This window comes from Suricata suricatta, chromosome 2, assembly GCF_006229205.1.
Source record: "Suricata suricatta isolate VVHF042 chromosome 2, meerkat_22Aug2017_6uvM2_HiC, whole genome shotgun sequence".
Classification (NCBI taxonomy): Eukaryota; Metazoa; Chordata; class Mammalia; order Carnivora; family Herpestidae; genus Suricata; species Suricata suricatta.
In genome coordinates, this window is record NC_043701.1 from 152,130,493 (window position 1) to 152,158,292 (window position 27,800).

The window sequence follows — 27,800 nt, forward strand, 5'->3', positions numbered from 1 at the left end:
ATATTACTAGTTTCCAACCAGAGTCAGCTTATGGTCGCTTCTTGAAAACAGTGAGTGAGCTGGCAAAATTTGGCTGATAATCTTACACCCTTATACATAGTTGTATTATGATCCTCACGTTTTGTTGTTTTTCCGAATATACTTCCAGCCCCACCAAAACCCTTAATCTTTTTGCACTGGCTTCAAGTGTTTTACTTAATGTTTCTAAGCAACCAACTAAAATTGGCAGCACTATATTAAAAGCAAGGGAAAGTGATTACTGCTTATCAATTTAGCACAAAGTGTTCCCAAGTATTGGCTGAATGAAACCAAAATGACAAGTTTTCACTGATAAATATATTTTGGCTTTTTTCAGCATATTACAGTATTCTATATTGCAGAAAAGCCTGCATGTGATGGAACAAAGAATTGCCTGTTCTATTTATAATATCAGTTTGAGATTTAACTAATCTCTCATCACCACATTTATTGATTTTCTCTCTTGAATTAGATTTTAATAACCATCTGTGAGAACAGACTGAAAGCCTGTCTCTGGAAACAATGCCTTGATATTTAGGACAGGAGAGCAGCTGTGAGCTGTTGTTCTTCCTTTCTTAATAGCTGAATGTCACATCCTGTAGTTTGGCTTTCATTCACTAATGTGAGCAAATGATCTGCCTTTCTCTCTGACTCAAGTTCTATTTGCATAGTACGTTAACATTCTGTGTTACTCTTCCGTCCAAGTTACCTTCTGACCTAAAAATAAATCCCATCTGGGCCTCTGGGTCTAATCTCACCCTATAGTCCTCTTGGCCTCAGCATTACTATTTCTCTTATATAAGATTCTTCCCACTCTCAAGCCTTGCCAAAATCCACTTCTCTTACTGACTAACTAAAATTTCTCTCTTCTTCCACCTCAGCATGGTATTAATAAAAGTGAGTGGGTATAAAAATGTGTATATATGCTTTGTGAGTGAATAAGTTAATTTATATTTGAATGAGTCTGTGTGTATCTAATAGTGGGTGTTTACAGCCAGGTTGGGAAAGGTGTGTGGGAAGGGATAGAAAAGGGTAAGTCTGGTGAAGAGGAAGAGAAACTGTAGAGGAGCCTCAAAACCGTAGTAACAAGACCAGTGTTGGAGAGGGGAGACTATCATCGGTTTCTTTGCTGCTGAGATGCCCATTCCTTTCTTATTATTATAGACTTCCAAACATAATAAGATATCATTTGTAGAGATACCTAATTTTACTTGCTAATAAATTGAACCACTCTCCAGTATGTGCCTAAAATAAAAATTACTAGAAATGGGGTATTTCCATATTTAATAAAGTATATAAAAAATAAGTTCTAGAACTTAATTAAAGAAATTTAATAATCTCTTTTGTACTATCAGCATCATTGTTCTCTTCTAATACCAACTGAACAGTGTTTCTCAGTGTGGTCCTCAGACCGGCGGCATCAGCATCATCTGGTAACGTGTTAGACGTACAAATTCTTGGGCCCCACCCCAGACCTACTGAATCACAAACTTTGGGGAAGGGTCTAGTAACCTGTGTTTTAATAAGCTCTCCAGGTGATTCTGATACACAGTAAAGCTTGAAAATCATTGCTGTTAACTATAAGAAATTGGCATGTCTGAAGTATCCTCTAATATGAAAGATATTTTACTTTAAAATATACCCTGACACTAATGAAATTTATCTTAGTTTATTGAAGTTCGTCATAGATGCAAGGATAGGTACTAGACTGGGAGAGTGGGTAAGGAAGGAAAGACCTTAAAGCTATGTTACTACTATGATGATTGACACAGCTAGGCTTCCGTAGTTGAAGATATATCCTGATTACATAGGAGTAGAATTAAATTTTGTATATGTACATTTCATTATTGTAGAGTTTAGAATGTGAAAAAGATTAATCTGTTCTGTTGGTTTAGAAGCATTAATAATTCAGAAAGTAAAATAACCAAAATAAAATGCTTAGTAGATAGGCTCAAAAGCAGAGTGAAGGAGACAGGAATAAATTAGGTGGAATTTAGAAAAATGGAAATTACCGGATCTGAGCAATAGGCAGGAAATAGACTGGAAAGAAAACATGAATTATCTCAGAGACCTGTGGGACTGTAACAGAAGAGGTTACTTTCTTGTCATCGGTGCCTTAGAAGGACAGGGGAAAGAGGGTAGGCTGGAAAAGTACTCAGAAATGACTGAAAGCTTCCTATATTTGGAAAGAGACATAATCCTACAGATTTAAGAAACTAAACCACATACAGGATAAACCCAAAGAAATAAAATCAAAACATATGACAGTTACATCTCTGAAAAACTAAAGACCTCTGAAAAGCAGCCAAACATAACCCTACCTATAGGGGAAGGTCATTATAAACAGAGAACAGTGAAGAGATATAAGAGGTACCATTTCTGTACTTTAATCCAACTGGTAAAATGGTAACACCAATAGACTATGATAAATTATATGTGTACAATATTTAGAGGAACCTTTCAGAAACACTACAGATGAATCAAAATGGAATTCTAAAAAATGTTAAAATAACCCACAAGAAGGTAGGAAAAAGAAAACAAATTGAAAACAAAAAATAAAGCAACAGACTTAAGCCCTCATGGATCAATAATTGATTGTATTGATTGTAATGGTCTAAAATACATCAAATAAAAGAGATTGTCAGAGTAGATTAAAAATAGGACCTAACAATATGCCATCTATAAGAAAATCAATTCAAATATAACAATATTGGCAGGATGAAAGTAAAAGGATGGGAAAAGATATACAGTAGCTGCTATATTAATATCACATCATCTAAGTAGACCTAGAACAAAGAAAGTACTGGAGAGAGAGAAATATAATGATAAAATCAGAATTTTAAGGAAAGAATTAGAAATATTTATTTTTAATTTTAGAAATAAACCAGAGGGAACACAGAAGTAAAGGTACATACCAGATAATGCCCTAAGAGAACTAGAAGATGAAAAGGAAGAAATGTTTAGAATTTTAAAAGAAATGAAGAAACAGATTAAAAATTTGACAGAAATTAACTAAAATCAAATAGGCAGAGGCTAACATCTGGGTAATTGGAGCAAGGAGGGACTTGGTAAGACTCAGTTACTCAACTGATTCATGATTTTGAAGCTATTGGTCTTATACTAATTCATTAAGCCATGCATTCCTTTTGTGAGATTCTTCTGTATTTGTTTTGTTTTACAATTAAATGATTATGAAATGCAACAAAAAAGCAAACAGTGACCTGGTAAATATTTGCAAAAAGAAAAAGGAAAATATGGAAAAGTGTCATGCAAATTGATATTTCTTAAAAGCTAAAACTACAGAAAATAATTACGGAGTATGTAAATAAATGGTTTGCATATATTCAAGAAGTTAATAAACATTAAAAACATTAAAAGCTAAAATACTCCCTGAAACACAACTTTTGGGAAAGGAATATGGGAAAGAAACTTTAAATTTAGTAGATTACCTCTGTGGATAACTTTTAATTTAAGATACAGCCTAATATCTGTTGTGAGTGAAATTGGGGTTAGAGGGGACTGGTGGCAAGAGAGCCCACAGTAGGTGCCCTTCACTATGGTGGGTTTTCTGTTATGTGATCCCAAGGCAAATACAATACAAAATAATTCATTTGTTTTCTGTTCATGTTGAGGTGACCTGGCATTTTATAATTTGGAAAACTATTGAAAATAAATGCTTTTTTTATACTTCACAGTGAGAGACCTACCACCAATTTGCCTTGATGTTAGACAAAAACAGCGTATCTCTACAGAAGCATCATCATCTGAAATGAAGGCCCTAGTTCTTCCAGAACCTGTCCTTCCTAACCAGCCCAAGACTATGAAAGACTTTCAGTAAGTTTTGGCTCACTGTTACATGTAGACATACAGTCATCTACATGCAATACTTTATATAATTTAATATTTCTGTGTGAGAAATTGAATTCGTGGCTCTTTATAAGGCAACAATCAAGAGTGAAGACACAAAAGTTGAAGGTGAAAACAAACGTATAAATGATAGGTAAGGGGTAGACCATGTGGCAGCAAAAGAAACGCTAAATAAGAGAATATGAGTTAAAACAGACAAAAAGGAAATAAAGGTATTGATAAAATAAAATGTTGCCTTTTAAAAAAATATTTCATATACTATGTGACGCATAAACTCTAAAACCTATGTCACTACTAAAAAAGTCTAAATGATATTCGAAGGACTAAGTAATAATGAGAAAATAGAGACAGAATGTAAGCAAAATCAAGAAGTTTAGCTATGAAGTGGAGGAAACAAAGTATTCATTATAAGAAGCATGTCAAGAATGACCTTTATAAAAGCATATAGATGGGAAAGCTGATATGATTGCTATCATGATCTAAGAATTATAGATTCATAAACTATGTTTACATTAATGAATATATTATTGAATAGCTTCAGTATTTCAAGTTACATGTTTCATGACATTTATAAATAAGAAATGCTATTTTATCTGAATAATATTTCTGTCTGTTATAGTTAATGTATGTTTTCATTTTAGGGAAGATGTAGAAAAAGCTAAGTCATCAGGAGATTGGAAAGCAGTACATGATTTTTATCTAACAACATTTGATTCTTTCCCAGAACTAAATGCTGCATTTAAGGTAATTACACATAAAACACATTTTTCACTTTTTTCTTTTTTTCTTTTATTACTTCTTAAATGTTTTTATTTATTTTTGAGAGACAGAGAGAAACAGAACATGAGTGGGGGAGGAGCAGAGAGAGAGAGAGAATCTGGAACAGGCTCCAGGCTCTGAGCTCTGGCGCAGAGCCCACTATAGGGCTCAAACTCAAGAATTGTGAGATCATGCCCTGAGCTCAAGTAGGAGCGTAACCAACTGAGCCACCCAGATGCCCCTAGTTTTCAATTTTCCAAACAAGATATGATAACTTAGCTCCTTTCCTACCCAATATTGACTTAAGCCACTGTTCAAATAAACATTTATAAGTATTAATTTCTGAAATTATGTATATCACAAATAAGTATTACTTGTATCTTAAAGGTTGTTTGTATTTGCACTAAGGCAGATGTTTGACTCCATTCTTTCAGTTTTAAAAAGGAAAAGTGATTTAAAATAATTCTTACACGTTCATTTTTATTTTTGGCAACTTGGCCCTGTAAGTTGTTTTTCAACATTCCACTAAGAAATTTTGAAGTCATAGTTTTGGTTCAAATATTACTAAGAACAGTCTTTAAATATTGTATACACTAAACTTACTAACTGAATTTGCAGAAAGATGCCACCACCTCATTTAATACCATTGACGACTCTGGGATTAATGCTAAATTTGTGAATGCTGTATATGATGCCTTACTTAATACTGTAAGTATTGTTTATGAATAGATGCAAATAGTATAACTGTCTCTTCTGTATTTCAAAAGCAGCCACAGAAATAGTGTAATAATCACCTTGTAACATAATTATGTTAGAAATTGATACAATTTTACAGTACATGTAGATGGAATTCTAGAAAATTAATTTTTTAATTAAATTAGAATTAATCAAAAAACACTTTTATGTCCAGTCCATCTAAGGCTTGCTGAAATAAAATCATGCTTCACTTAGTCAGCAAAGTAAGATAAATTATTTGATTGTACTGGCATTGCATTGACTCTAGAGTGGTTCTCAAACTTGACTGTGTATCAGAACCACAGGAAGGGCTTCTTAGGATACAGAGTTTCAGATTCAGTAGGTCTGGGGCATAGCTCAAGCATTTGTGTGTCTAACAAGTTCCCAGGATACATTGATGCTCCTGATCCAGGGACCGCATTTTGAGAACCACAGTACAATAGATGAACTCGTGAAGAATTGACATTATTTTAATCCAGGAGCATGGTATATCCCTTCAATTACTTAGTCCTTCTTTACTTTGTCTTGGTAATTCCTTGTAGTTTCCTGGATAAAGGTTTTACACATATCTTGTTACATTTACTTCTAGTACTTGATTTTTTCTGATGCTGTTATAATTTGCTATTCATATTCTAACTACTAGTATATAGAAATACTTTCATATATTTATCTTTACTTGCCATGCCAAACTCACTCACTAATTCTAATAGTGTATCAGTAGATTTATTTGGATTTTTGTATGGACAGGCCTGTCACTTGTGAAAAAGGAGACTTTTACCTCTCTAGTCCTTTTATCTTGCATTGGCTAAGACCTCTTGTACCATTTCGAATAAAAGAAGTGATAGACATCTCAGTACTTTACTGTTAAATATACATTAAGAAGTACATAATAGCATTTGTCATGAGAGAAATTATATAACATTACATATCTGTTCAAAATGAGTAAAAAGCTTTTTAAGTACCTTACCATGAATTGACAATATTGTGGAGCAACTGGAACTTTCATATCTTGATGAGGGAAGTATAAACTAGTACAACCACTTTGGAAAATTGCTTGGCATTATTTACTAACTCTTAAGTATATACATATATACTGTGACCCCAAAAGTTCCACTCCTCGGACATTTGTGTGACCTCTTTTGACTTGGAATATTGTCAATATTTTATGGACACTAAAAAATTAAATCTACAACACAAGGGAAAAACTCTCTAAAATGGAAATATGATTTTTTTTTAGTATTTGAATTATTAAACTATACAGGAATGTTATTTTATGCCTTTTCCAAATCCAAAAATGAAAAAAAGTCTTCTTGGGGTGCCTGGGTGGCTTAGTCGGTTAAGTGTCTGGCTTCAGCTCAGGTCATGATCTCATGGTTCGTGAGTTCAAGCCCCGCGTCGGGCTCTGTGCTGACAGCTAGCTCAGAGCCTGGAGGCCTGCTTTGGATTCTGTATCTCCCTCTCTCTCTGACCCTCTCCAGCTTGCACTGTCTCTCTCTGTCTCTCAAAAATAAATAAAAAACATTAATTAAAAAAAATTTTTTTAAAAAGGTCGTCTTTTTTTTTAAATGTTTTATCTTTTTGAGAGAGATAGAGACAGAGCATGAGTGGGGGAGGAGCAAAGGGAAGGACACAGAATCCAAAGCAGGGTCTGAGCTGTCAGAGCAGAGCCTAACGTAGGACTTGAACTCATGAGCCATGAGATCACGACTTGAGTCAAAGTTGGACATTCAACCAATTGAGCTATCCAGGTGCCCCAGAAAAAAAGTCATATTTTTTTTATTGACCATAATTTCATTGCACTTAATAATGAATTGTGGGTTTAACTGCTAATTATAACTTGGTTCTGGTAGTATTCATATGTTTAAATATATACAGTCATTTTATACTGTTAAACATGCTACTCTTGGACTTATGTTCATGGTTTTATCCTGTCAATCCAGGGAAAGTGAAATTGTTTTATAGTCATATAAACCTGATGTTGGTCATCAAAAGGCCACCGTATGTGTGGGTCCGTGCGGTTGGTGGTGCATGGCCCATCCCGGGGAGCACTCTCATTGTGGTCTCCTGTCATTGGTGCTCTAGCGCTCTCGGATGGGAAAGCAGTACCACCAGAAGTGGCAGTCCTCGGTCCTCAAGTCAGATTTTAACCCTTGAAATATCTGTCACTATAATTAACATATAAAAGTCACCTAAGTAGCTAATCCTAATTATTTTATGATTTTCTTTTGCCTGCAGCCTCAAGACATTCAGAAGACAGTATTAAAAGGAATCATTAACAGCCTATTACGAGAATGGAAAGGGTAATTGTTACTAACATTTAGCTGATTGACATAGTTAATTTCTACATCCCATTACATCTTTAATATATATGTATGTAGTTTACTCTCAGAAAAAGACTTTAGCTGTTATAAAAACACAGATCAGAAAGAAACTATAAACTATTTATGGCCAATCTTTTTAACTTGAGATTTGTGACTTCTCAGGAAGGTCCATAGGTGAGCTTCAAAGGATTTGCGAGTCCTTTAAAATTGCATATAGGGGCTCCTGGGTGGCTCAGTCGGTTGAGCATCCAACTTCAACTCAGGTCATGATCTCGCGGTTTGTGATTTTGAGCCCCTCTTTGGGCTCTGTGCTGACAACTCAGAGCCTGGAGCCTACTTCAGATTCTGTGTCTATAAATTTGCATTTCCTTGAATAGTATGTTTGTGGTCGAGCACATAGTGCTTTACTGAAAATGGAGACATTTAGCATGTGTGGAGTGTTCTAGAAAGAGTGAGGAAGCCCAGGGGCCTGACCCTGCCTGGCCTCAGTCCACACGCAGAAGCACACTCAATCTTTCTAGCCTAGTTCTGCCAAAATGTGCCTGAGACATGTTAAATGGTGATTCCATTGATCTATCTAAGGAGCATGTGGTCTTTACCCAAAAATCTGGTTTTATTTTGGGTTTATTAGAACAACAAAATCTAAAGCTCACTGACTATTATGGGCTAAACACCTTTCTAACAATCTTTTATGTATTACTCCTTGAATCTTCACTGCAGTCCTATGAAATGGGTAATACGATTATTTTCATTTCACAGTAGAGGAAACTAGTTTACAGAAAAGTTACATAAATCGCCCAAGTTAACACAGTAAGTGCTTGAGTCAGACCTAGAACCCGGGCAGTCTGGCAAAGAGCTTGTGATCTCAGCCACAACTTGAATGCCCAGAACTGTGTGCTGCATTGGAATACTAGTCCACAGGACAGGAAGTTGATATTGCTGTAAAATGGAAAAAATAGTGTTCACCTATCACCAGGAATTTTAATATTTATGAACTGCCTTGAGCATTTTAAAATATTTTCTTTAAACAAATTTTTTTTAACATTTATTTTTTGAGAGAGTGTGAGCAGGAGAGGGGCAGAGAGAAAGGGAGAAACAGATTCCAAAGCAGGCTCTAGGCTCTAAGTTGTCAGCACAGAGCCCAATGCAGAGCTCAAACTCATGAATCACAAGACCATGACATGAGCCGAAGTCAGATAATTAACTGACTGAGCCACCCAGGTGCCCCTAAAATACTTTCAAATATAATTTCTAAAACATAACAATATTCCCATTCAGAAAATAGTCTGACAGTTATTTAGAGTATTACAGACAGAAATAGTTTAGATTTGTGTTAAGCCTAAACAATTTAAATCATAATGCAGTCAATATAGTTCTTCCACAAAGAAATGTTATTGACTAAATATTTTTATAAATATATGTGTATACATATTTTACATTTTAATACATATGTTATATATTTTCAGATTATGTAGTTTTACATTTCTTAAAGGTCATTTAGGACACTTGGGGTAACGGTTTGTTTTTATATTTATTTTGTAACTATAACAGAAAAGTAAATAATTATTTAGTGATTTTATTTTCTTAAAGGAAATTTAAGGAGATACTGGTAGGTGAACCATTTTTCCCCCAGCATTTAATTTTGAAAATTTTCAAACCACAGAAAAGTTAAAGATGGTGAAAACTCAATACATCTTTCACCTAGATTCACCAGTTGTTACTATCACACATTTGCTTTTTGCTTTCTCTCCTTGAGCATGTGAGTACGTGTAATTATTTTTTTAGCAAGTGGAAGACACTCCGCTTCTAAAGCATGTATCCCCTGACAGCACTTTCCTACATAACCATAACACTGTGTCACACCAAACAAATTTAACATTTTTCTAATAGCACTCTTTAAAGTACAGTCCACATTTACATTTCCCCAGTTGTCTCAAAAGTGTTCTTTACTATCTGAATTTTGTTTTTCAATCAAGGACCCAGTCAGGGATCATGAATTGCATCTGGTTATCATACAGGTGAACCATTTTTAATTCAAGAATTTACTTCTGGGTATTTGTGAGAGCGTATTCAATAGAGCCTGAGAGGGTGAGAAAGAAATCCTTACCAGCTTTGGAATATCAAAAACTCTTGGTCAGATTTGATAATGTGACAATCCAGATTAACATGGAAGAAAATTACCAATTAGTGATTTTTCAGAGATATTAAAATATGAATTTAATTGGAAACATACTAGATGTATTTAAAGTGTGATTCGATTTGCAGCCATTTCTAGATCTATCTCTTCAGAAATAGACCTGTAAACACAAGCATATTTTTTTCTTCAGTGCATCAGTATTTTTAAGTGCAGTATCAGCTATCCTTTATTAAAACAAAACCATAAATGTTTTAAAATTGTTGATTATATGTCAGATTCTTTTTTATTTACATTTTTATTTAAATTTTTATACAGTTTATTGTCAAATTGGTTTCCATATAACACCCAGTGCTCTTCCCCACAAGTGCCCCTCTCCATGACCACCACCTTCTCTCCCCCCCCCCCTTCAGCCCTCTGTTTGTTTTCAGTATTCAAGAGTCTCTCACTATTTGCATTCCTCTCTCTCCCCAACTCTCTTTCCCCCTTCCCCTCCTTCTGGTCCACTGTTAGGTTCATTATATATCACATTCTTAACCCCTTCCTGAGTTATTCATGATATTTACCCCCTAAAATGTGATAGCCTACTTAGTTCACTCTTTAGTTGTCTTCAGAACCAGCCAAGAGTAAGCACAGAGGAACCTGTATTCCCAGCATATCATGGATCCGTTACTGTCTAAGTACTCATACAGCCTAACTTAGGTCTCATTTTTGGCTTTTTACCAACTCAGTTCTTGCAGAAACATGTAGTGATCATTTTTTGTTAGATGCTATGAGATCAAATACTAATCTATAATCAATTATGCTTGTGTCTTTTACAGTCCACGAACAAAAGATGATCTTAGAGCATATTTTATACTTCTACAGGTAAGAAAGCAAGAACAGAAGTTGACTCATTCAGACCTCAGTCTATGCATGTGTTAAGAGAAATATCAAGTACTAAGTATTATTTTGTGCAATGTTATTGATACTTTTTAGATTATAGTATAACCAGAGCGTGAAAGTTATAACAGATAAACAATGGGAAGCTAAATAACCTTGGAGATTAAAATTTTAGTGTAGTCCCTGCCTTTCTGCTGTTGTATTTGGTAACAAGCAGAATGGAAGCACCTCTACCTCCTCCAGCCAACCTCTTTTCTTGTCACTAGTTCTAGAACTTTATTGTATTTCCCAACTCGTAGGTTCCTAACTTCTCTAGCTATTTTCAGTAAATGCTTTCATTAGAATTCTAATGGAAAATCAAAGTGGTTGCTTAACATCTCTGCTAAACAAAGATGATGAACTTTTTCCTCATGAGAGATATAGAATCGTAGATATGAAAAAATAAGGTCCAGACAAATGAAAAGCAATTTTAAATTTGCATTATTTTTTAGAAAAGAAATATGTTATTACATAGCTACCATACTGCTTTTGTATAGTCTTTACAATTTACACAAAAGGTGTTTGTGTATATTCTTATCTCATTTAAAGGTAAAAAAAAATTTTAAATAAGATATAGTGTTTAGTTCAATATTATGTCCAATAAAAGGAAACCTTCAAATGGAAAAAAGGAGGAAGATGGACAAGAGGTAGCTGAGAGATGAAAGAAGGGAAGAGAGAAGTAGGAGGCCAAAGGTAAAGGTAGAAGAAAGGGAGGAAACATGTAGATAGTGAAAGCCAGAGAAGTGACAGCTTGTTCAGATTTGTTAAGTGAGTAGATTAGTCAGCCGTCAGCTCTGCCCATGATCCCTTCTCTTGAGCACCACTGGGTGAGGCTATCAGCCAGGGACATCCTCTGATTTTGAACTTGTGCTTGCCAGTAAATCAGTTTTGAAAATACATGGTGCTCTGTTATTTCCCACAATTTCAGTTAGCTTTTCAGTAATAATCCTTTTTTCCGTGACGTTCTGAAATGCACACCATGATAAGAGGGTTAGATTTTAGAAATATAGCTAGAGGTTTTGCTTAGTCTTCAATCACTTAAAACAGCACTGAGTTAGCTGCCTTACATACATTTTCTTTTTTACTACTTAATACAAGTAAGATAGCTATCCTTTACAGATGAGGAAATTGAGAATCATAGTGTAAGGAACATGCCTAAGTGGTCGAATCAGCCCTCAGACCCAGGTCTGTCCTAATTTCAAACCCCATGCTCTTTCTGCTATACCACAGCCAAAATCAAAGAGTCTGTTAATTAAATAATCAAACAAATAGATTATTGTTTTATAGGATTTCACCCAGTATTTCATAATCTCAAATTTAGTTTCCTAATTTACCACTTAGCTCATTAAGCACGGTGTCTTTCCTTTTACATGTTAACAAAATTTTAACACAATTATCTTTAATATCTTTTTCAGAATCCTCAATTTAATAACACATCTACGTATGTCATCTATGCTCACTTGCTACGACAGATAGCTACCTTAGTGGAAGCTGATCATCATTTCCTAGTTCACTGGTTTAAAAAGTAAATCATTCTCTGATACTAATAAGAACTCTTATAATCGTACAGTTTCAAGTTTGATATTAGTGATTTTATAATAAAATTTATTTAAATGCTTTCAGGTCTTTAGAAATGATCTTCTAATTAACAGTACTTCAAAGTCGGTTGTAAACATACCTGTTAGTGCCACAGAGAGGACAAGTAACCATTTGCTGGTGCAAAGCTGCTGAGGTTTCTGTCCACAGCTCTCACTTAACACACAGCACCTCCCTGTCATTGGTTTTCGTAAATCTCAAAGATGGTGACTGGACTTGCCCAGATACTGTGACTTCAGTGTGTGTTTTTTTATTTCCTATCTTTATGTCAAAGACAGACAGTGTCTTTTCCTTACCTAATAACATCATCATATAATATAGATTAGCCATCAATATCAACTTGTAAAAATACAGTATGTTTTTTCATAGAACTATACTCACATAAACAGTGACTTTTCTCTATGATTGATAAAATCTTAGAGGCAAAATATTTTTAAAAGTGACTTTAAATACAGTGGATTCTCATTACTCATGATATTCATGTTCTATATATTAAGTCACTGCTAAGAGTGAATTAACAAATACTGAACCATTGTTCCCATGAGGCATAACACGGTTAAGTTCCTGTGAGCTGTGGGCCATTTTCATCAACCAATGACTACATAATCTTGCTTTATCTGCATTTAATGTAAAGACATTCATTTAATATAAGTAGTTAATTCATTAGCATTGAATTATGACCAACAGCACTATAATGTCTGAACAAATTTTATCTAACTCAAGCTTATTCTCCATAAGGTACCTCACTTTCCCCTTGTGCTTAGGAACACTGGACAGAACTTTAGCACTACATTTTGGGAACCATTTTAAAGCATCAGAATTAGAGCAAAAAGCACAAAAATGTAGAAAACATGACACTGAGTAAACTGCATGGAGGATGCCTGTGTACAGTATGAAAGCTGAAACAAGAAGCAGAGTGTGTCTGTGCTCGGCCTCAGCTAGGAGAACGCACCCCCGGCAGCTCACACTCTTTGCCCTCTCCGCCCCTGCAGATGACCATGAGTGAAAGCTCCTCTAGTACCGGTTTGGGGGATTGCAACTAAATTTAGCAAGTAGGCGAATTTGCAAATGCTGAGTCTGAATAATAAGGATTGACTGAATATTGAAAGCCTTAAAAATGAAATGCTTAATGCTAACTTTATAGTAATTTTGGTGTTCATTTCTTATTTAACTAAGAAACAATATTCAAGGTAAGACTTTGCATCTTTTCAAATGTTTGGCAATTTAAGAAATAGAATTTGAGGGGATATTCTAAAGTGTTATGTGTACAGGATGCACTTTGATATCTAACAGATATATTGCCAAAATAGAATATGTGAATTTGATTGGAATTATTTCAAAATCTTTACCAGATTATCCCAGAAGAGGTTCAAACAATTGGTAGAGAGATTGCTGCAATTTATTTCCTTACGGCTGTTTCCTGCAAAGCCTGAAGAATTTCCACCTATAACAAAGTGCTCCTGGTGGATTCCATCAGCATCTAAAGTGTTGTCTTTACTTAGTAGGTTTTATGACTTTATTTTCTATTTTATTAAATATTTGGGACATTTCTGTAAGGATCTCAAAGTACTGTAGAGGCATTCTCCTAAATTTTGAAACCTTCCTTTGAAGTGAATAGTTGTAATTTATTTGTTTTGCTAGCAGATTTCACAATTTATAAGCATGAAAAAGCCTTATGCATATTACTGGGCACTACTCTGTGTTACAGCCATCTGCTGCACGTGACCTGCTGAGTTGTGACATGTCAGGAAGCAGGAACTTGCACTGATTCCTGAGAACTAGAGAGAACATACTGACAGGGAAGTGGTGGGAGGCAGTGACCATCTGTGTACCCCTTTACTATGGTCTAATCCCCACCACAAGTTGTTTTATAAAAGCAAGAAACTATTGGCGCATTTGGACCTCAATTTTAAAACTACTTTTTATTTGGAACTACAATTGCTTAAAATAGGGATTTCTAGATAAAGGCTATTAAAGCGTTCTTACTAGAATGAATCACGTGCATTTTGGAAAAGATCATTGTTAGAATTTATCTTTACAGATACTGCAAACAGTTTGGTCCACCCTCCCCTTATTCCTTATACTGATTTCTATAATTCTACACTGGATCACATTGATCTCATGGAAGAATACCACACCTGGCAGAGCTTTGGGAACTCGCACAGGTACAATCAGAAGCTCATTTTGGTTACTTACCTAAAGGAAATACTGTTCAAAACAATGACTGGATGTTAAATTTGTATAAATAAATTTAAATATGCACATGACTTTATATATACACTTTAGATATCCAGCCCTGAAACATTATTATATTTCTTAAGGCATTTTTTTCTTACATTTTGAATTTATGTACATGTTAATTTGGTTTTGGTTTGATTAACACCATCCTTTTAAGAAGGGAAAGATTTTTAGTATGCAAGTTTCTTATATCTTCTTATATGCTATCATCCAGTACAGTGGTCACAAACTTTCTCTGTAAAGAACTAGATGGTAAATATTTTTGGCTCTTTGGACTGTACAAACTCTAATGTACCACTGTAACACAAAACAGTGTCAGACAGTATATAAATAAGTGGATGCATCTGTGTCCCAGAAAACTTTCTGTACAAACACAGGTGGTAGGCCATATCTGACCCATAGGCCATAGTTCGCCAGTGCCTGATCTAACACAGCAATCACACACATGTGCACATACACACATACATGTCATTCCTTTTCTTCTTTATTCTGCAGAAAAAGTGGTCGTCCTTTATACACAATATAAAAAGAATGAGTGTTACAGCAAAGGGCCTTCACCACAAATTATTTACTACAATGGTGTAATAGATTTTTAAAACACTTGACCAAATTCTTTAATACACTCACTGCACCTATATCCACACTCATAATTTGAATTAAAACAGTGAGACTGTCTCAAAAATAGTTTATTCCTAGACCATGTGATATCCTAGAGAGCATGTTTATTATAAAGGAGATTAAGAGATATAAGTAACCTCAAAACCCCAGATTAGTTTATAAATTGGTTCAGCCCGCCAGGGACCCTTTCTACTGGATTTGGCCAAAACCATTGACTGGCCTTCTGGACATATCTTAGTCCACATCTGAACACTCAGAACCAGATCAGAATTGTTTCTGGGAACCTTGTTCTGTCTGATGGATATTCTCTTGACAAAGTCTTATTTTACAAAGATACTTTTTTCTCCGACTTTAATATAGTTGTAATGTTATAGACAAAACAGTTCCAAGGGTTACTGTGCATATTTCATTGACATCTCTTAATACAGAGCTCTTCTAACTGCTGGGCCACAGCGTTGGTGTACCAAGAACAAGTTACAGAGGAGTTTTAATCCTATAATCCTTTCATTGTGGGGGAAGCCAGTCTGGACTTAGAAGGGGGACCTGGAGCCCCAGAGCAAGTCACCTTTGGCCATGAGCAGCCACATCAGTTTATTTCAATGTGTCATACACTACTATCATTTTTCTATGTGCATGACTAGGAAAAGGTTGAGACACCCTGTTTTAAAGTACAGAATAAGACCATTATATATCCCACTAAGCTCATTGTACTTTCATTTCCAGATTTTTAGTTAGCACTTAGTGATTCAAAACTATTACATGTTAGTACTGCACAGCTCTTATTGACCGTCGCTTCTTGGAGAAAGCCATTTTATTTGTGGTTCACACTAGGGCTATCTCCTTCTTCCTCCTAATGCCTTCTTTGCACCAAGTGCCTGATCAAACCTGAATAGATTCCAGCTGTAGTTGATGGAGTCATTGCAGCCATTTCTGGTGAAAGTCTGGCTCCTGAAGTGTCATTGTTGCCATAGTCGTTCTCTCTAAAGGCATTTCTCTCGGGGTAGTGTGTGGCTCATTTATGTAGCATAGGATCAGCTCTGATCCAGAAGGAAGTGAGTTATATTCATGACCTTTGACCATAATGTTGTGTGTCTTTACAAATACATATCATTCCATTTGACTACACCATTAAGTAGAAATATTAATAATGGATTTTTATAATAATTTCCACACATGAATTTTCTGTCCTAATCCTCCTTCATTAGCACTTCTGCCTCCCGGTTCTTGCGTCGGCCATATTTTCTCAGGTAATGATCTACAGGTGACTGAAATTTTCTGTATAAACCATATAAGTGATGAGCACATTTCCGAACATTAGAAGTAGCTTCCTCTAGAGGATGAAAGCACAGCGCATCTGGTCATGATTCATGCTTCACAAGGCTGCGGGGATTAAAAAGAAATGATGCACATAAAATCATTTTGTAAATGGTAAAACACAATACAAAAGTAATGTTTTATATTGTTAGGAGGGGTACCTTAGATTCCCTTAGTATAATTTTGCTAAAAATACACCATTTTGCTTTTTCTGTTTTCACTTGTTGAGCAGGTTTTCCTTCTGTCAGTACCCATTCGTTATTTCTATAGCTGCAAAAAAAATCATTATTCAAAGAGACTCAGAACAACAGATGATAAGCATCGCAAGGGTAAGCCAGCTACGAAAACATATTTATGCTGACTATAATCAATATAGTACATAATTTAATAAATAAATCAAATGTCTTGTGAATTGTTCTAGCATAATCAGGAAATGTTCAAAGTAAAATTCATTTTCTAACTCCCCCCAGAAGGGCTTAAAACTATTTATGGTACAGGAAAGAGATAGCCCTCATCAAATGCTCACTATATTCTAAGAGCAGGAGGATGAGAAGCGTCTCACACATCCAGCGCAGTGGGAACCTGCTGGCTGCCGTTCTGTGGAGACCATGGTCCAGCTGCATGGCAGCCAGCAGAGCACTGGCGGGAGCTACAGCGGGGCCAGGAGTGTCCTTACGAGCAAACCTCTCAAACCACTGGAACATTTCCGAGGTTTTATGAAAATCCAATAGAAACAACCCAAAAGTTAGACGGACCATGTTGGGAAACTGGGAAATAAGTCCAAAAAAGGTGAAAGACATTTTATTGATTCTGAGGAAACCAAAATGCATGGAGATCATAGAAACTGGGCTGGTAGTCAGACCGGCTGTAGGCAGATCGAGCGGCCGGATGAAGCTGATCTCTGAGCCTGTCCTTACCACCCTGACGCCTGGGTTTGAGCACAGCACAGGAAGGTTACGTATTTTATCTAATAGATACAGAGTGAGCGAGCAGCTTTTCTTTTATTAGAACGCTAGACTATATATTTAAATGCTCGTATATTTTGAGTGTCTGCTTTTGTGATACTACTTTAAAAATTAGAAGAAAGGTTAGCTGCAATCTTATAAAGATAAAGAGATCCTCAGACTAAAAAGAAATTATTTCCATGTCTTATCCAAGAATATAAAAACAATCCCAAAGTATAAATTATAATACTTCAAAATGCTTTAACAAATAAGAAATATTTATTCTTCAGTAATTCAGTTGTTCCTAGAAGGTGAGTACTTTTTTCTGTCACAGAGCAGGACAAAAGATTTGAGTGACTGGTGACATCCCAGAGTCAGCTTATACTGACTATGAGACTATTAGAAGAAACATAATTACCTGTGTGTACCAGGGTAGTTCCAAAGCCTCCCTTAAAAATAAATTTAAACAGTTACATTTGACATCAGAATTATTACTTAATCTTGGGTAGATATTGGCTCAATTATTAGTCTGCAGAGCTACTCATTTTGCAAGTTTCTGTTAGTTGCATTTATGCAATTTCCTTTGCATAAATGCAACTAACAGTTGCAATTTGATCCAATTTTAGTACCTTTTTTTTTTTTTTTTTTTACCCAGGGCTATGATTTTGTATATTTGTAAAAACAAACAAATCTGAATAGCAAGAAGTTTACCTTAGTTCCTCTGAGCAGTTTTCTGCCATGGCACTCATACTTGGAAGATCAGATATATTCTTCTGTGGAACTTGCTTCTACTTAAAAGGAGAGTGGCAGCTGTAGACTCTGTCACAGGCGCTTTCCACAGAGCATGGACACAAATGAGTAGAGATTGAAGACTTAAGTGGCATTCTCTGTTCTTATGGGTGTTTCCCAACATTTTAACTTGTAAAGTGCCACACCACTTGGAATTATTGACTGGTGATTATTTTGACAGACAGCTTTATAGGTAGTTAATATAAACAAGAGCTTATCTGAAGTTGCAAAAGAGATTCCCCAACCTAAAAATAACTTCCTCATCAGATTGTGTCCCAAATTCTGCCATTTGGGGGTTATTTCTTTCATTTGAAGTATTTTCTATTAAATATTAGTTCCTGATGGGAGGAGTAGCCACTAAACCTTGTCTACCATTAGCATTTTAGTATAAAGTTATTTACTGGGTATTTCCAGTATGATGGCTTTCCAGGAGCTATACTGGGAACAGAACATAGGAAAGAGGATAGTGGTATACTATCCCAGAAGTATAGATCTTTTTGAGCATCAAAAGGAAGACCAGAGAAGGAAAAAACCACCATTAAAAACTTTTAGAGAAAGACAAATACCATGTGATTTCCCTCATAGTGGAATTTAGGAAACAAAACAAATGAACATAATGGAGGTGGGGAAAAAAGCAAACCATAAAAGAGATTCTTAACAATAGAGAACAAATTGAAGGTTGCTGGAGGGGAGGTTGGGGGGAGATGGGCTAAATGAATGATGGGCATTAGGGAGGACACTTGGGATGAGCACTGGGTGTTGTATGTAAGCAATGAATCCCTAAACTCTACACCTGAAACTAATATTACTCTGTATGTTAACTGGAATTTAAATAAAAATGTGAAACTTAAAAAAATAACAGTATTTCTAAAAATTGGAGTGTAATTGATGTACAGTATCCTATTTGTTTTAGGTGTATATCATAGTAATTTGATATCTTAACACATGAAATCATCGCCGTGATGTCTAGTTCCATCTGTCACCATATAAAGCTTTTTACAGTATCATTGACTATATGCTGTACATTATATCACTTAGAAAAATAAATTTCTAAAAAAGGAAACAAAACTAAAAAACAAAAGTCTTTAGAATTGGAAATACAGAAATGAAGCTCTGAATTAGAGTATTTTGTTACAGTAATCTACAAAATCATGAACATAGTATTATGTAGATTTTTGGTATTAAAATTTTACCTACTAAAGCACTTTGCTACATGTATTTAAAATGTCTGAAGTATTCATCTCTAGTCCGTACAATAATTTTCCTTTGCTACCAAAGAAGATGAAGTAATCTGATAAAATCTAAATAAATTTTATAAGCCTGTAGACACTATCTGGTAAATATTTATATATTTCTAATAGATATCTTTATTAGTTTTTTACATACTCATTACTTATATTTTGAAAAACCATGAAAAAAGATTTTTTAAATTACCCACATCACCATTAACCAGCATAACAATTGTTAATATTTTAGTAAATTTTCTTCTGCTATTCCTTCTCTGTATTATTTTATTTTCATGTTATGTATATAATTAAAACCATCCATTTTTAATAGCTATATTGGATTCCATTTTATAGATACGTATGTAGGATATTTCTAAAGTTCCGCTTCTCTAGGTGATGCTCTGATGAACATCTCACTGTATAAAATAGTTTTTGTGTTTAGAATTCCCAGAATTGGAATTATTGGGACAAAGGGTATGGAATTGTTAATGTTTTTGACAAATGTTGACAGATTACTTTCTAAAAGTAGACTAATTGTGCTTTTAGAGTAAATTCAGTAATATCTAAGCAGCTTAAGCCAAGCTTGTCATCAGCAGCATGTACCTCATTTCAAATGCTCCCATCTTATGTTTGTATCTATTAAACAGAAAGCCGTACTATTTAAGAGTTGAAGACATATGCAAACTGATACGCAACATTCTTTACTATAGAAGGTGAATGATTTTTGGTCCTCCCTTTTGGACCCCTTTTGGTTACCATTATTCAAAATGAAAAAATATATAAGTCTATAATAATGATAATTTATATAATTGAGTTTATGAAAATATTTATATGAGAGAGGACATAGAGAAGGATATAACTGATTTTTACTCAAGTGCTTAAATGTTTTAAAAGAAATTATGGAGTAAGTAAAAGTAAAATGTTTGTTTTCTTTTTTAATCAGCAAAGTCTGGTGGATAAAGTATCTCGAAGACAGAGACCTGATATGAACATGTTATTTCTAAATATGAAAGTAAGACGGACACATCTGGTTAGTGATTCGCTTGATGAGGTATAGATCATTTATTCCAAAATGGAACTAACTGATTAAAGCTTTAAATAAATTCTACAATATGGTGTATTACTAAAATTTTAGTAATCTGTTTTTCATGTCTGTATTCCAGTAAGTGTGCTTTCTTATATTTCGATACCATAGTTAGAATCTGTTGTGTATTCATAATTAAGCCTCATGCTCATTATTTATATGTTTCTTAATGGGTTATTGTTAAGACCCCAGAAAAGGATTTTGTGTAGAAAACTGAAAATGAATAATTCACATTTCTTAATATGTAACTTAGATTCTAGACCCATCTTTATTACTGGTTGGATGGGTAACAAGTCATTTTAACTTCTGCAGGCCTGAGATTACTCATCTATAAATTGGAGTTCTGACCTACAGGGTATATTAAGTGTACACAGGCTCAGAGGTACTTGATTGTACGTATGTATGTATATTACAGAGCTTCATATATGTACAGTGCTTCAGCCAGATCTTCATGTGGCTATTATAAGATAATGGCTGATTTCATTAGGTGATTTTTAAAATCAGGAAGGAAAGTTAAAAAAAGGAAATTATTTTGTGATTTAACCTGCTAAATTAAAATCTTGGAGGCAGTCAGTGTAGGATCCGAAGAGACAGTAACTTTGGGCAAGGCACTTGACCTCTCTAAATCTGTCTCTTGATTTATATGACAAACATAATAATGCTTCATTCACACAGTATCTGACAAATTACTGTATGAATGGATGAGTGGAATGAGTTTTGTGACACTGTAAAGAAAGATAAAGATTGCCTACCACATTTCCCAGAATTGAAAAAGTTAATTTCCTTTTTATTGCCCTTTGTTGTTCTCTACTATAATTTCTTCAAATAGTTAACCCGGAAAAGAGCAGACTTAAAAAAGAAGTTGAAAGTTACATTTGTAGGGGAAGCTGGTTTGGATATGGGTGGCTTGACCAAAGAATGGTTCCTTCTTCTAATTCGCCAGATTTTTCATCCAGATTATGGTGAGTATTTAATTTTTATGAACTAGTGTTTCTTTATAATTTTTAGATTCAAATAGTCACTCTTATTTTTAACCTACCTATAATTTTATAGTTTTTTTTGTCAACCATAAATGTTGAATAATTTAAGGATTTTTATTTACATTTTTAAAAGTGACCAAATTGATGATCAAAATGTTTATTACCTTACTGGGAATTGTACACAAAATGTCTGAAGACTATCAGTATATATTTGCAAGGCAACACCCACCTCTTTCCTGAATAAACAAAATGCATGAAAATTTGGCTTATTCATGAAATGCATTAAATGAATTAAAAACAAGATGGTTGCTTGCTTTATACTCATAGTATAGGCCCTTTCATTAGATTATGAGCCATTTTAATAAGTACAAATTCATTCATTAATTTTTTAAGACAAAAGTAAACTTGAAATTTAAATGTTATTTTTTATTTAGAGAAAACCCTTATATAGTTCTCAGTGTCTGTAAAATATTTTTCTTCAGTTTTAAGTGTTTTTCTTACTTTTTATTTTATATATATATAGATATAATGTCTTTCTGGCAATGGAAAAGAGAGATGACATGGATAAATTAAAATCTCCAGATAATCCTTATAATTAATTTTGATCAGAACTTATAAATTGTAAAAAAAAAAAAAAACCTTATAAATTATATATCATTGTTTTTATAAAACAAAATCAACTGATTAATTTAGTTTCTATCTTTTTAGTGCATGTATACCCTTGGTTCAGGCTACCAATAAACAGTAAAATGTTCTTACATACTCTTTCTGCATTTATTTTAACATGAAAGATGATTTATAAACTAACTGTTGCTGAAATGTTTTGCTTCTAATGGTTGAGATATCATGTACATTTTTAGTACTTTGATTTTTTTAATCAGTCATGTTAATGAAATTATGTTTCTTTTTTTCAGGCATGTTTACGTATCACAAGGATTCACACTGCCATTGGTTTAGCAGTTTTAAATGTGATAACTATTCTGAATTCCGATTGGTCGGAATTGTATCCTTTAAACTTTCCACTAGGAGGTGCTAGTAGACTAGAAATTTTTAATTTTATCAGGGTTTTGGAAAACTTCTCATTAAGCCTTTCAGATTAAACATTCTTGTCAAATTTACTAACAGACTTTTAATCATTTTCAGTATCACAGCATGTCACAGCTATATGTCAGCAGACTTAACAAGGAATTGTGAATTTTTTATATTTTTCTCTGAAAACATGATCTCCAAATAAAGCTATTTCTTATTTCATATATTATTTGAATTATTAGAAAATTAAGATATTTTTAAAATTAAAGTATCTTTTCCATTCATAATGAACTATTTTTCTACTCTTTTACTTTGACTGAGGTTAATAAATTGAAGTTGTGGAAATAAATCTAGGTCTTTAATATTCCCCTAAATCCTGAGACATCCATAAAAATTTTAAATTGAATACAATGGAAATATTTAAAGTATATGTTATTATTTAAAGTGTTTTTTAATTATATGAATCCCTGTGCCATCCTCTGATCCTTCTCAGGTATATTGGAGATGGCATTCCTACATTGGGTAGGAGATTGGAAAAGATACCTACTGTATTAGCTCTTTTAATTATAAGAAATATAATTGTCAGTGGAAGAAAGGAGGGAAGAGTAAATAAATGAGCACGCACTGGAGATAACTAGTTTAAAAGAGAGAAAAATATATACCTTTAAGAAGGTTACCCTCTAGATGGGCAGATGACCACCAATTCAAGGTCATCAGTCCTCAGAGTCACATGATTATTTGACATTAAGTGATAAGGAGTTCGGAGAAGGAAGAGTCAGTGTATTCTTCCCAGAGAAGGTAGAGATTTAAAAATGGAACCATTCTATCTGATTAGCACAGGCCTGGAGTGACGGGGAGAATGGCTAGAAAGCAGGCTGCACTGTCCTGGACTTGTTACAGAGCAGTGTGCGGGCCCCTTGATTGAAGCAGAGGGCGCCCCGGGAGTCAGGGGGGACGTCTTCAGCAATCAGGAATGATCTTGGAGAGGCTTGGAATGTCTCTTGTGCTTGTCATAATAAGTCCTGAGGAATTAAAACAGAGAGTAGATGGAAGGAAAGGTAGTAGGGAGAAAACTACACGTTAAGAGGGTAAACTTTATATCAGCTGTCATTCCAAAGGTCTGAAGCACCAAGTTCCGTAATACATAACACTTATCAATTCTTAGACGATGGTTTTGTTTTGTATTATCTACAATAGTCATTTGTTGCACGTTTCAGTTTCATTGAAGGCCTGAATCACCAGTGCTTCTCACTACACTATGAGCTATTTGAATTCCCTGAAATATATGTTTCTTATACTGTACATTCTTATCACAGCTTAGATTTAGGTGATATTTTGACTTTCTAATATTTATAATGAAGTATTAGATCTTACTTAGCTATCACATTTTTAGAATGGTGTTACACATAAAATCATGAGTTTACTAATTAGCTTCTTTGGCAAATAGGCATTAGTTTCTATTCAGTCATTACCCAAAAAAGCAAGCACAGTAAGCATATTTACATATGCTACATATTTCAAGTTAATTAAGTCTAAAATTAAATTATTATAGCCACTACTATCTCATTATTTGTATTTATCTCACATGCACACACACAACAAAACTGTTGAAAGTGCGATTGATGCCCAAAAAGCACAATAATCTACAAAATTGTGAGATGATAATGGATTGTGATCATGTAAGTTGGTGAGAGATCTGTCAAAGGTGAGGAGAAGTAAAAATTGAGAACACACATGACAATTGAGAAGACGTAGTTGGTTCTGTACATATTTTCACTTTCTAAATTTCAGTTCCAAAGATTGTTGTGCTAGGAGTTCTGACAGCATTGCATTCCAAATGCTTCATTTTTATATACAATAAACCTTTGGGGTTTATAAGAAATGTTATAATGAAACCTGTAATAATAATAATAAAATGTTTTGAAGATTGTATGGAAAGCCATAATGTAACAATTTTTAAAAACTAGAATGGCTTTTACCAAAAGGGGCATTGAAACACGGTTTTCAAACTCTACCCTGTTTGCACTACATGACGTCTCAGTGGTCCAGCAGCACTCCCCCGTGCCTGTCTCACCCCTGCTTCAGCCAGTGCGGGCTGACCTCGTGTGAAATGAACACTGTACTCTGTGTATGAAAGGGCCCTGTGGCAAATCTTATGAGCCTACTTCCTCATCTACTAAAAACCTGCCTTTAGAGTTACGATTCTTTTTAATTTTTAATCAAAAATGCTTAGAACTTGTCACTCTGGTAGATGACCATAATGGTAACTATAGTTATATTATGGTCTTGTCATTATTGTCATTATCACAGAGTATGTTAGAGCTCATATTCAATATGTCAGTCTGTTGAATCAATATACTGCTCTGTCTCTGTTGATATGGTTACCTATCAAATAACTTATCTATTCCTTAAATTATTAACTTTTGTTCTGCCTTAGTAAATTGAATTACTGGGTATCTTCCAATTTTTAAAAATTTGTTTGGAGAGATGGTGCACACACGTGCACATACACGGCACATATACATGCGCAAGAGGAAGAGAATCCCAGGCAGGCTCCATGCTCAGTGCAGAACCCAACTCGGGGCTCAGTCTCACCACTGTGAGATCATGACATGAGCTGAAGTCAAGAGCCAGACTTAATTGACTGGCCCACCCAGGTGCCCCTTCCAATTTTTAAAATTTATTTCCCGTAATTTATCCAGCCCATATGTTTAGATTTCCTTTTGAGCCTATAAAATTAATGACTTCCTTAATAACTTGATATCATAATCTTCATTTGACAGTTGAAATAGGACATTTAAAACCCCTCTTTTCATAGGTTCAACCCCTGTGTTGGGCTCTGTACTAACAGTTCAGAGCCTGGAGCCTGCTTCAGATTCTCTCTCTCTCTCTCTCTCTCTCTCTCTCTCTCTCTCTCTCTCTCTCTCTCTCTCTCTCTCTGTGTCTCTCTCTCTCTGTCTCTTTCTCTCTCTCTCTTTGTGCTTCCCCTGCTGTGCACTCACTCTCAAAAATAAATACATAAACATTGAAAAAATTTTTAAACCGTCTTTTGGCAAATGGATGTTAAATTTTGCCATATAAGTAATAAATAATATACAGTTGAGCAGGGTTTATATATATAACATCTTTAGCTTTTTAACTTCAGCACTTTGAGTAAACTCCAAGTAATGAAGGCCTTTCAACTATTTCTTTAGGAGAGTGTCTTATTAGCTTACCAGTAGCCTGTGTGTACATTTGTGTATATGTTCCCATATGTTTATTCAATTCAGCTGTCTTTACATAGTCTGTATGTAGTTTTAAAATAGCAAAATGATCACTAAAATTAGTAGTGTGTTCTATATTGAGTTCTGAATAAATTGCTGCTACTTATAACATCACCAAAATTGTTTAAATGTTTTCTTGTATGTTAAACAATTTATGAAATGTCTTTAAGTTGTTATCTGTTGTGATCTTAGATGAATTTTTCTAGGGAAATCATCAAATGCTGTCACCTGAACCCTTCCCTCTTTTCACATGACTTTTGGTAATCAAGGAATTGTGTTATGGAAAATAAAGGAAATATGTGGGGTTAATTCAAGTCGATGTTAGATCTGAAAGAAGTATGCAAGAAATAGACTGATGCATAATTCAAAACTAATTTGTTGTCATGGATTTTATGTTAATGCTTAACATTCAGTATGCATAGCTTATGGGACTAGCTGTTTATAACAGCATTACATTGGATATTCGTTTCCCCCCCTGCTGTTACAAGAAGTTATTGAGCCCTCCCGTCGTTCCCAGTGATCAGAATACACCAGTAGGCATCTGTAGCGTGACCACTGACGACTTATGTCAAATTATGCCTGTAAGTATGAACTCATTAGCATCTCATTCCTTAATACTAAATCATCCCTCTTCTACCTGAAGTCTTTCTCCTTCTAATGCTATTCTTATTTTTATTTTATTTTTTTTAATAGTTTATTGTCAAATTGGTTTCTATACAACACCCAGGTATTCTTATTTTTAAATATGGTTTCTCTTGGGGCACCTGGGTGGCTCAGTCAGTTAAGCATCTGGCTTCAGTTCAGGTCATGATCTCACAGTTCGTGAGTTTGAGCCCTACATCCGGCTCTATACTGACTGCTGGCTCAGAGCCTGGAGCCTGTCTTCCGATTCTGTGCCTCCCTCTCTCTCTGACCCTCCCCTGTTCACACTGTCTCTCTCTCTCTCTCTCTCTGTCAAAAATAAATAAAACATTAAAAAAATTTTAAATACAGTTTCTCTCTACCTTTGTAACCCATCTCCTTTTTCATCTTTCTCCTTCCACATCAAGACATATCACCCTCTTTGCAGCACTCAGCCCTTGCAGCATAGTGGAACAGGCTTTGAAGTGAGAGAGACAGACTAGAATCCAGGCTCCGCCACTGACTAGTTCTATGAACTTGGATAGGTTGTTTACTCTTTCTGAGCTCTAGTTTCTATGTGAACAATGGAATAGCAAAACTTATATTTTGGGGGATTACATGGGATAATAAAGCTCTTGGCACTTGATTACTTTGGTGAATTTTTATTAAGAGGACACTGCACAGTATCGTTAATAGTGTCTGCAAAAATGTCTCTAAAATGGATGCAACCAATGAATTTCATGGTACCATCTCCTATAACATTCCTCCATTCAGAAATTAGATTTCTGGTCATCAGATTTAACCCAAGATTAAAGTTTAGTAGAGAAGTGGACACTACACATATCCTTCTGACAAACCCCTATGATAATCTTAATTTTTTAGCTGAATTTTAATAACTGTTGGTCAGCAGAAAATTCTCAGTAAAATCTGGCAAAAAGCCTAGATGCAGAGGATCTGTGCTGCTAAGTATTCCTGTCTAAGTATCCTGGTGGTTTCATGGTCTGATGAGTGTGGTGCAGGGTTGGAGCCTTCCTTTGAAAGTTGAGAAAGCCCTCCAAACAAGTGTTTGGGTCGACAAGGGTTGGGGTGGTATCAGACACTTCTTTGGAAGTTAGTTTGGGGTATTTTCAACTAAGAGCATAAATGCACATATTTTATTAGACTTCATAGTTAGAAAAAGTATGATATGAGAGCTTGCCCAAGTTATTAGAGTCATCTCTGATTAAGAAACCTAAAGGTCTCCCTTCTGTAGTCTTATATCTGCAGCACACTAGTGATGACTCCGGATGAGTCACTTAATTTTTTATCTGTAAAATGTTGGGAGTAGACTAATCTCTGAGTTA

General features: G+C 34.7%; 1 protein-coding gene across 1 annotated transcript in view; it reads left to right on the forward strand.

The window, feature by feature from the left end:
* HECTD2 (HECT domain E3 ubiquitin protein ligase 2) overlaps positions 1-27,800 on the forward strand; it is a 52,458-nt gene that overhangs the window by 13,844 nt on the left and 10,814 nt on the right. The window contains exons 2-15 of the mRNA XM_029932220.1: positions 3,714-3,852; positions 4,527-4,629; positions 5,263-5,352; positions 7,615-7,679; positions 10,656-10,701; positions 12,171-12,280; positions 13,704-13,852; positions 14,393-14,516; positions 16,413-16,454; positions 16,754-16,850; positions 20,424-20,510; positions 21,394-21,526; positions 22,459-22,547; positions 26,259-26,417. Of these exons, the coding sequence (XP_029788080.1) occupies positions 3,788-3,852; positions 4,527-4,629; positions 5,263-5,352; positions 7,615-7,679; positions 10,656-10,701; positions 12,171-12,280; positions 13,704-13,852; positions 14,393-14,516; positions 16,413-16,454; positions 16,754-16,850; positions 20,424-20,510; positions 21,394-21,526; positions 22,459-22,547; positions 26,259-26,417 (1,359 nt within the window). The 5' untranslated portion in view covers positions 3,714-3,787. The remainder of the gene's footprint in view (positions 1-3,713; positions 3,853-4,526; positions 4,630-5,262; positions 5,353-7,614; positions 7,680-10,655; positions 10,702-12,170; positions 12,281-13,703; positions 13,853-14,392; positions 14,517-16,412; positions 16,455-16,753; positions 16,851-20,423; positions 20,511-21,393; positions 21,527-22,458; positions 22,548-26,258; positions 26,418-27,800) is intronic.